This window comes from Montipora foliosa, chromosome 1 (assembly GCF_036669935.1).
Source record: "Montipora foliosa isolate CH-2021 chromosome 1, ASM3666993v2, whole genome shotgun sequence".
Lineage (NCBI taxonomy): Eukaryota > Metazoa > Cnidaria > Anthozoa > Scleractinia > Acroporidae > Montipora > Montipora foliosa.
Genome location: NC_090869.1, coordinates 10,549,035 through 10,559,600, shown reverse-complemented (window position 1 = coordinate 10,559,600; position 10,566 = coordinate 10,549,035). Strand labels below are relative to the sequence as shown.

Sequence of the window (10,566 nt, the reverse complement as noted above, 5' to 3'; positions counted from 1 at the left end):
ACCACTGACGGCTATCTTCGTTTTCATGTTACCGCTCCACTGAGCTCTTGATCAACACGGTGAGTTCAAAGCAATTCTATTAGAGTTTTATTAGAGCAAATAATCGCGCTATTGCGAGTGCAATTAAATTTGTGATACATTGCTGAGGCCGTTAGGTGAGTGCAATTTGCAGCCTTTGAAAAAAAATTCAAGTTCTTGTTTGTTCCAAAATGCTCGAGAAAAATCGTGTTATAGTTTATAATAATAATGTCCGGGACTGTCGCAATTATCAATCAAAGGTAGGGATCACATTTGATTGCCTATCTGTGAGTTTCCTTGATCATTAGCAAATCAGAATGATGCTTAGTTCAAACATTGGAATTGAAATTACCTCCTTTATGCACTAAGTTACCCGAAAACTGTCTTTCCCTTAGCCAATCAGAATGGAGACTGATTTTTCACTTATATTATCAGGACAAAAAGTATATATTGTAATAATAATTATAATTATATTCACATACCCGAGTCCTGTCTCCATCTGTTATCATTTGCAGCGTCGCAGTTACAGAACTTACTAGGGTCCTCACAGGTCTTTGTCACACCACATTTGCATTTGTTGCTTCCCGAAGGAGCGCCACCCCAGTAATTTTGTCGTACGTAAGTACTTGATAGCCACTGCACGTGCTCAGGACCAACTGGCGAGTTCAAAAGTGTCGAATTGAAGCAGTCATATCTTATGTACTGTTTGCAATTGGAGCTGCGCTCTATGAGCGCACGAATACTTGCTAATTTCAGTTGTAAGTTACTGCCATAAGTGATACGCTGAAAATACTGGTTGGGCAAGATTGCGGCGCCAAAAGAAACTCTATGTTTGCCTTGTTTATCATGTGTTACCACCGTCATTGCAGCTTCCGAGGCTGACATGTTGCACATGACAGTAAAGGCCCTTAAGGGTCCAGTTCCGTCGGGGTCCACTTGACAGTAAGCATCGTGGACCATTCCAAGTGCCTTGTACTCTTGACAAGTGGCACGGTAAAGAGGACTCTCACAACGAGCACCGTGATAGAACGTGCCTTCGCAGTCACAAGAGAAAGCTCTCCACGTTTGAAAGCACTGGCCTTCATTACGACAAGGATTCGGAAAACACTTGCTCGATATGCCACAGTGATTAATGACCGCTCCGCTTATCTTGGAACCGCTCAAGCGAATCAAGTTCACTGGATTTCCATTCAATTTTATTCGGTGCACACAGCCTACAAATCCTTCTTTCTGTGTTCCGTAACCAATGTAAACGCGATTTCGAAAATCACCAATACTTGACAGCCAAGGGTTTTCGTGACGTAGCTCTGGTCTGGTATCCAATTTTAGCCATAGATCCTTACCAGTTACCCCAGCGATCACGTGATGCCACATCCCATCATGCAAATCATCGCCTTCGCTAATTCTGATTGGTTTGTCAGTTCCTACTCGGATTTCAAGCTCGATGCTGCCAGAGGCAATTTTAAGATAAACTCGTGAATTATTGCTCTGCTTGTAGACTAATACGCCATTTCCATCGTAAGTGCGAAAGAACAAATCTACGGTAAACTTCTTAGGAGAATACCTGCTGAGCTTTAAATGGGTGTCAGGAGATGGAAAATTAACAGGAACATACTCACTGTTGGGACAGACAAAACGCACAAATCCATGGGTTTCATAATCAAATAATTCATCCTTAGCACCATAGAAGATATCCGTATGATCAAAGTATAGATTTTTCATACAACCGATGAAACCTGGACCAGCAGTCACCAGTCCGTAATTACCAGAGGAACTTCTTTCCAGGCCTCCAATGAAAAGAAATCTATCAAGGTCAAGACTGACAAAAGAGCCTGGGGTGGTTGTCTGGTTTTTTTCCTCATCAACTTGGAGTACAACTGCGCGTTGATTTCTATCTACTCTGAGTTCATGCCATTTGTTATCAGATAAGTTGTCTCCGATAATCACTGTGTGCTTTCCAGAGATGGTTTTCGTACTGCCCAGATTGATGGTAAATCTGAAAACGCGAAATATAATAATTTAATATATCAAGCAATAAAACGCAATGCACACCCGTCATGAAATATAATGGAATGTCAAACTAACGAACAGTAAAAACTTAAGAAGTACAACAAAGACAGAAATAGGATGAAAGCAAAGCGAAAATTTGACAAGATTGATCGATTGCCAATGAAATTGACTGCGCATTTAGAAATTCGGTAACTTTTCTGTCAGAGAACCATATCTTTGCGATTTAATGATCAGATATGCCCAGAAATTACTATAATTAGAAGCACGCTCAATTGTGAACTTTGCACACTATGAAAAAAGATCTACATAGGCGAAACAGGGAGAAGATTGGCGGACCGCTTTCGCGAACACCTACGAGATGTAGAAAAAAACGACACATATGCCTCAAAACCAGTTGCACGCCATTTTAATCTTCCTAATCACTCCCACCACAACATGACTATTTGTGGCCTATCCCTACACCACGGAAACACAGAAAGCCGTAAAAATCTCGAACAAAAACTTATTTTTCAACTGGGCACACTCTATCCAATGAACGCCTCTCATTCCATTAATCTATTCACAAATTCACGTCACCCTATTTCTACCAATAGCAAGCTCCTCCGCACACATATAAACCTACAACAACCACAATTCCTCTATTCGCTCCGACGAAGGGCTAACGCTCGAAACGTCAGCTTTCCAAATCTTTCACGGTGGCTATTTGACCTTTATCAACTCGTTTGATAAAATAAATTTCTGTGAATTTAATATTGTCGAGTCTCCCATTCAGGTAATGTAAAATACTCAAAGAATCATTTTTGTTCTTGGCATCGCAATGGGCCCTTTACTTGGTCATGACTGTGTGATTTTGAGGGCTGAAAAATGGGTGATGAAGAACATCAATCAGCCTACTATTTGGTTCCGGTATGTGGAGGATACCTTTACTCTTTTCAAAAACAAAATTGATGCTTTGAATTTTTTAGGTTACCTGAATGGGAGACACAACAACATTAAATTCACAATTGAGTTTGAACAAAACGATGAAATTCCATTCCTAGATGGACGGTGGCTTCAATAAGCGTCACGAAGTGTCCCCTTGGTCTTCTCCCCAACTTCACTCGTGTCTCAGAATACAGACAATGTCACAAAGTTTCCCCCAAATGTTACTCCTCAAGTGAGGATAAACAGCTGCATTAATTTACCCTAAGCCAAAAATAAAGGTAATTATAACCAGGACTCCAACCACTTGGACTCCTTCAATTTGACTACTGTCTATTTTGCTGTTATGTGGTCTCATGGATCAGTAGTCCATTCAGAAGATTACGCCAAGCCGACCACATTGCTGAAGGAAAGACCAGACCACAACACCGGGAACTACATGCCCTACTCTTTTCGACTAGTGTGTGGTATCTTCAACGTCGCACAGATTTTATGAACATTGAAGTGTTGTGAGACGGGGCCTACGGTTTATTGAGAAGATTTGAAAAGTCTAACCATTTGCGGATGTAATTACGAAGGCAGCTCTTTCTCCTCAGTTATCTTGGTCCGGCCGGAGTCGAACTCACGACCTCCCACATGGCAGCCCGATGCGCGGTAACCTTTATCCTTACCTTATTGACATGTTGGGAATACGTAACAAGGGCTTATACGTGGCTGAACACAGTTTTTGATACCTATTTTTTATTTATCTTTTTCTCTAAAACCCTTGATCCTTTGGTCGCCAAAAATGGTAGCAAGCAAGTTAACAACACGAAGTTCGGTTTTTTTATAGTTAAGCTGACGCATATGCCGTTTCCATGGCAACATCCAGATGGATGAAATTTACCTTGACTTGGCCAAGGCATTTGACACGGTAGATCGTAACGTCCTCCTTTCTAAGTTAAAAGCTTACGGGGTGTCAGGCCAGCTTTTAACCTGGTTCGCTAACTACCTATCTGGGCGACTCCAACGAGTTGTTATTGATGGCGCAACTTCGCAATGGGCCCCTGTCACTTCTGGGGTTCCCCAAGGCAGCCTTTTGGGGCCACTGCTTTTCATAATATTTATTAACGACCTCCCAGATGTAGCCATAGGTGAGGTTTTCGCTTCCCTTTATGCTGACGACACCAAAGTATATCGCCACATCAATACCATCGAAGACTGCATGTCTATGCAGAAAACCCAGACCAACATGGACACGTGGACCCGGCAAAACAATATCCGGTTCAGTGCTTCTAAATCCAAGGCGCTAACCATCACTCGAAAAAAGACCTTCGTCAGAGCGAATCGAATCTATTCGCTCTGACGAAGGGCTAACGCTCGAAACGTCAGCTTTTAGAATCTCTGTACGGTGGTCAATTTACATTATCAACTCTGTTGATAAACCAAATTTTTGTATACTACTTCCCCACCGACGCAGCACCACAGTTTCTTTAGAAACTACCCCTTCACTCGAAAAAAGAGCCCACTAAACTTCATTTACAAGCTTCATAATGTAGAGCTAGAGCGTGTGTCCACGGAGAAAGACGTTGGAGTTAACATCATCAACTCCCTTACCTGGAACACACATATCCACGCCATTATTGCTAAGGCCAACAAGCTACTTGGACTTTTAAAACGTACGTGCCCACTATTAAACGATGTCTCTGCTAGACGTTCTCTATATCTTGCACTTGTGAAGTCGCAGTGATCAGTGATAACAAGATAGCATTATAAACTCAAATTGACAGGGTTCAAAGGAGGGCCACAAGGTGGATTCTCAAACAACGTGTAGGCGTGATGTCATACAGAGACAGACTTTTAACTTTAAAACTTCTTCCTCTGACATTTGACCGCGAACTCAAAGATCTTGTTTTCTTTTATAAATGTCTGTATGGTTTTACTGATCTTAATGTTTCTCACTTTGTTTCTTTTGTTTCTCACGGCCGAACCAGACTAAGTAATTCTTATAACCTTAAAACTCCTGTATGTAAAACTAGCACTTTTCAGGCCTTTTACTTTAATTGTATTGTTAAGCTCTGGAACTATATCTGTAAATTTTCACCCCCCACCAGTTTTTCAACTACTGCTTCCTTTTGCAACTTCGTTACTGAGCACATGTTTCACCTTCTGCATAATCACTTTGACATATACTATCCCTGTACCTGGTCAGTTGTACGATCCTGCCCCTGTCATCCCTAGTTTTTAGTGTCTTTTAAATTTAACCGTGTTTTAATTATATCATGGGCGGTGCCTCGCATGGGTCCTCGCGTCCCGTTCGCACCTTCCCTTTTGACCTTATCACTTCATATCACTTTGCATATATATTTCATTTCTTTTCGGTTATTTATTTTGTTGTATGTAACATGTGTAATGGTCAATAAAGTTGTTAAAAAAAAAAACATGTACAAATATAAACAGGCCTTTAAAATCGGTTTCGCTCATTTGCTGAAAATCTGGTCGTTAGATTTTCTTTTTAATTTACATGCAACAAGCTTGTAACGATGCTCACAAGTTAACACTATTTTAATAGTAATTTGACAGAGAGATGTTTAATTATCCTTTGTTGAAGATTCACTGGAATATCTAGAATTTCCTCTGTTAAAGTTCAATTTTTTTTTCAATAATCCAGTTACTTATTTCCTAAAGTATTTTCGTGCCAAATTTCGTTAAATTCTAACGAGTGGTTTGCGAAAAATAGGCGTATTTCCGAGAAAGCTATTCTGCATTCAATCGCAATTTTTAAACTTACTACGCATGCGCTTTCTTTAACTGGGTTTTTTGATAACAAAGAAAAATCTGCGAATTGCGGAGTTCTTTGCATCGTTAACTTTTCTAACATGCATTTCCCATAAAAGACTAAAACCATCAAAACACTTTTTTCAGTTAGGAGAAAAAATAGTACAGTTAGCGGAAGCATTGAGCAAATAAAATGAGTGTTGTATTGAAGTCATATTAATTTTTTTTTTTTGCAATCCTTGCGCGCGCGCTGCATTGCGTTAGCACGAGCGCGCGCGAATCGTGTTGTATGTCAAAATTGGGTGTAAATATAATTAGGGCCATTTCTGGACATAAGTGTGATTGTTTTTCTTTGCACCATACTTGTTCAGAGCAGTGGCATCACAAAAAAATTTTCGGCGGAGAGAGATATCACTAACATGTTAGGATCTTGAAATTTTAAGCAAATATTCATATGTCGGAGAAATCTCTGACCATTGGGAATTACAGTGATTCTAGACCGTCTCAGATTTTCCCGACTTCGTGGTCTGACGCCTGGGATGGTCGCAGGTGTGCAAATCTCGAAAATTGGTTTGTGTCGCATCCCAGATAGATCGGTACCAATCCTCTAATCCCCCCGCCTCCTCTTGAGTTATCTAAGGCCCTTAGATTATGGCAAAATGTGGGATATGCAATCGTTGATGTTCTGTGATTTTCCTGACTTGTGAAAAGATATCTCTTTCACAGCAGTGTTTTATTATGGACCTCTAGATTCCAGTACGAGGACGAGAACTAGTGCGAAATTTCTCTGCCTGATTTTAGCGAATATACTTAGAAAATTTATGACACGGACAATGGGCCATTTCCGAGTCGCTGTTTGTCTCGGTACTGAAGTGAATCTTGCTGCTCAACTATTGCAAGGGAAATTAATTTGATTTAAATAAGAATACGCAACTCGAGCTCATTTCCATTTGAATGATTGTGCACCAGGACTCGCTTTGAAACTGAGGCATGCAGCAACTCGGAAATGGGCTATTAATCTTACTCTTTCTAAGCAACTTAAGTTGCTTAGTTATTTTTATTGATGGTAATTTAACCTTTTTCTGATCGAAAAATGCCAGGACTGCGACCGTGTTGGTGACTTGTTTTGACACGACGACATTTGTGCAAAACCTCGTACTAAAATGACTACGGTATCACGTTTTTCCCGCCAAAATGAGGCTGGTACCGGTGTGCGCGCCCTCACTGTTGTTCTATGAGAAAACCTCGTACTCGTAGTAGGCTTTTGTACATTATGCTTTCACTTTGCCACTAAAATGATCCATTTTAATGCTCCTTCGTCCCCACTAAAATGCTTGGTTTCCCCCAAAAAGTTACCAAATTTTATTATACATAGGCTGATAAGGCTGTCAGTGAAATTTGAATGTTATTTATTTCAACATTAACAGAAATGAAGGCTCAGCTTCACAAAAACGTATATGTACAACACAAATACAGTATGATAAGTTAACAATATACGGTATTTGATATTTAAGTCACGGAAAGTTAGTCTTTGTTGTTGTGTTGCAACATAAGTGATGTTTCAATGTAATTGTTCTTGTCGGTTTTGTCGCAAAATTTTCATTTTCTCTGAAAAAAAAAATCTTTGAAAATGCCACTAAAATGCTCGAATAATGCTTAATGCTTTTGCCTCACTAAAATGCTCGAAAAAATGCCAGCATAATGTACAAAAGCCCAACTCGTAGTCGTTCTCGTCCTAGAATCTAAAGCTCTCTATTGCATTTAAAATCGCGGATACCGAAAAACGACTTCATATAACTGAAGGGCATGCACAAATTTGATGAATAAGCCATTTCTTTTGTTTTTCCTTTATGAATATTTAACAGTTTTTGATAATCGCATCTAACCCTGAGTTAGTGAAGACCTCGGCCTGAAATGATACATTAAAACTGTGACACTAGAATTCCACCATTATCAAAACGAGAAGTAAAAATTTGACACTTAATATTATTTTTCGGTCCAAGTGTTCTTTGTACTAGCTGTAAATTACTACAATAGATCTAGATACCTGCTTTTTGCAATTTGCACCTGAATGGTTCCAAAAAATGAGACGCTACAAAAGAAGCACATGTACGCAGGAAATTCTCGAGTTCATTTTACCACAATGACATTCGTCCACATCTCTCGTTTCTTTTTGTTACATTTGAAGTGTGTATTGCTACAAAGTTTCGACGGACTACCATTAACGCGAAAAATTCCCGTGTCATAGTATGTTAGAAAGAGAACGTTGATCCGCTAACGAATATTGGCGGCTTAGTCTAAATAAGATATGTTGTGCTCCGTTAATTCAACGTTTGTTGTTTTTGATGCAGACGAAAAGATGAAAGGAGTAGATATAATTCAATTTCACGCGACGGAGGAAAATTTCGCCCTCAGAGTTGCCCGCTATGGTCCGCTGGAGCATCAAAGCCAAATTCGTTCCTTTGTTAGCAAACACCAACCGAATGTATTCTTTTCAAGCAATGCGCTTCTTTTTCAAAAGAATTGAGCATGGCCATAAATAATGAACTTGTTTATACCTAGTGTTCCGTGAACGCTATGTGTGGCAAGCACAATTAAAACATGTGATATCAATCTGATATAAAATTGACCCCTTTTAAATTACTCTTCCGACCGCGATTTTAGAACAAGGTTACAGATTAAGTATACTCATCTTAAGCAGTCAAAGATAGCTCTGTAGTGCTTTTTTCAATCATTATTTTAGTATTTGTCTTCGGTTTTTTTTTCCACTGAAGAAAACTGGTACTGATTTCCTCCATTTTAAGGTGAAAACACCAATCAGGTAATTCTACTTGAAATCACTATGAACCCTTCTCACTTCTTCTTCGCATCGATGAAAACAAAATGAACGGTTGTATTTCTTTCAAACCGCTTTCCAATGAAAATACAGTAGTAAGCAAATGATCATTTTTGCATCAAGTAAAGTACCCAAGTTGTTGATATTGTATTATCTTATTATCAAATATCACTCTGCGAGTTCCAACAGTCCATCAGACGAACGAATGATTTAAAAGAAAAAGAAGTTCTTAGAATAGTAAGGCGAATTTTGAAGGCGATTTTCCTATTTTGTGTTGTCATGAAACAGGTGGATATATTGAACAATTCAAATCGAACTCTTTAAAACAAGCTGTGTTCTGGAGTTCGAAAATGTTTCTGTGAGAAAGCTTGTAAACAGACACCATAATCATTTTACAGAACTGCGCTCAAGGCTAAGGCTCCTGTATGATTGGCTCAAAAAGATAACTGTTCGATGGGGGATGTACTTCTTGAACTGGGGTTTTTCAATTCCGTTTAAAAACAGAAAAAGAAACTATGCATTGGTGCTAATTAATTTAACACTGTGGTGGCCCTTAGTTTGAGAAAAAAATACAAGCTTTCATCAGTTTCGGTCGGTAAATGTTTACCATTGCCTCAGAGGGAACTTTTTAAAAAATTATTGGTTATCTTATAGTTCTTGTGCTGAAATAGAGGAAAATTGGAGGCTTTTAGAAATTTCTCTGATTTCTTTCAATTTTTATAGCCCATGTTTAATTAAACAATGTTGTTTTTTTTCCTCAATTCACGTATCAGTAATAATAAAGCCCGCAGCTGAACTCTAATCCCAGAGAGAGAACGCAAGATCACTGAGTTGCGAGGCCTACTTTCATAACAGCCTTGGCCTGCACGCAAAAGATTTATATTAGTCTTGTTTCAAAAAATATTTTGGAAGACCTTGGAATATCAAGATTTGAATCGCTCTTATTTTCAGTCAATAAGTGAGTGAAAAATACACTGCGTTAACGGAGATAACAGCCTATAATCAGATGTGATATAGAAGGTATTAATTTTGCCTAAGAATAGTGTCTTTGTTGAATTTAAAACATTGCATTCCCTTAGTTCGACAATTTTCACCTATTTTCAATCCAATTAACTAACACGAATAACGATATAAAAACACGCCGCAAGTTTTCAGAAACTTCACTGGTCGGTTTTTTATACACATTTTGAAAGCAAAGAAAAGGACCAAATCATATCGAAGATTTTTTATTCCTTAATATACTCACATTTTTAGAGGAAACAAAAGTTTTTAATGATTCGAAAGCTTTCCATGTGTAGGTTAGCTTTTTAATCCGGCAGACAGTATAGTAATCGAATGGCAATCGTACAAGACGAAAAATTCATGTAATTAAGTGGTATGAAATTAAAAAAAAATCGAAGAAGAAGAAGAAGAAGAAGAAGAAAGAAGCTTACTGCTTAATTCAATGCTCACCTTATCTGCCCATGGACAAGTTCAATGGTAATGAAATCGCCTTGTGATCCACTGCCGTGTACCAACAGACCTGACGGATGAAATGTCTTGAAGGATAAAGTAATGTGATTTGTTTTTGTGGCAATATTCTCTGAGCGCAGATCGTAAGTGATGTAACCATTTCCTTCCATGCTAACCTCAACTGCTGAAGAAAAATACCAACCCACCAAAAACCATGAAACAAAAATTAAGAACCCCTGACTCGAAGTCATCTTCACAGCGCTGTTAAGCTTTCGAGCAAGCGCCCGCCCTCGCAAACTGCAAGTTCACTTTGGATTAGTTTCCTACTTAACAGCTTATCGCGACTAAATCTTTTCAGAAAGGAAAACACTTTTTGTTTCTACGACGTGTCTTTGGCTAATTGGGGGCAAACAAGCTAAAAGAGATAAATAGCCCTTTTGAAATACAAAGAGACAATGGGAAATGCCTTTGATTGGACAAAACTGTTCAATTGAGTTTACCGTGCAGTTAATAGATCCAATTAGATATCTACTTGTGGTTATGGCAAAATAAACCGCTCAGAGGTATCAATA

The 10,566-nt window shown here is 38.8% G+C and overlaps 1 protein-coding gene across 1 annotated transcript in view; it reads right to left on the bottom strand.

Moving 5' to 3' along the window:
• LOC137974856 (contactin-associated protein-like 2) overlaps positions 1–10,272 on the bottom strand; it is a 23,544-nt gene extending 13,272 nt beyond the window's left edge. The window contains exons 1-2 of the mRNA XM_068821853.1: positions 9,995–10,272; positions 501–2,014 (exon numbers count right to left, since the gene is read on the bottom strand). Of these exons, the coding sequence (XP_068677954.1) occupies positions 501–2,014; positions 9,995–10,245 (1,765 nt within the window). The 5' untranslated portion in view covers positions 10,246–10,272. The remainder of the gene's footprint in view (positions 1–500; positions 2,015–9,994) is intronic.
• Positions 10,273–10,566: the final 294 nt, after the last annotated feature.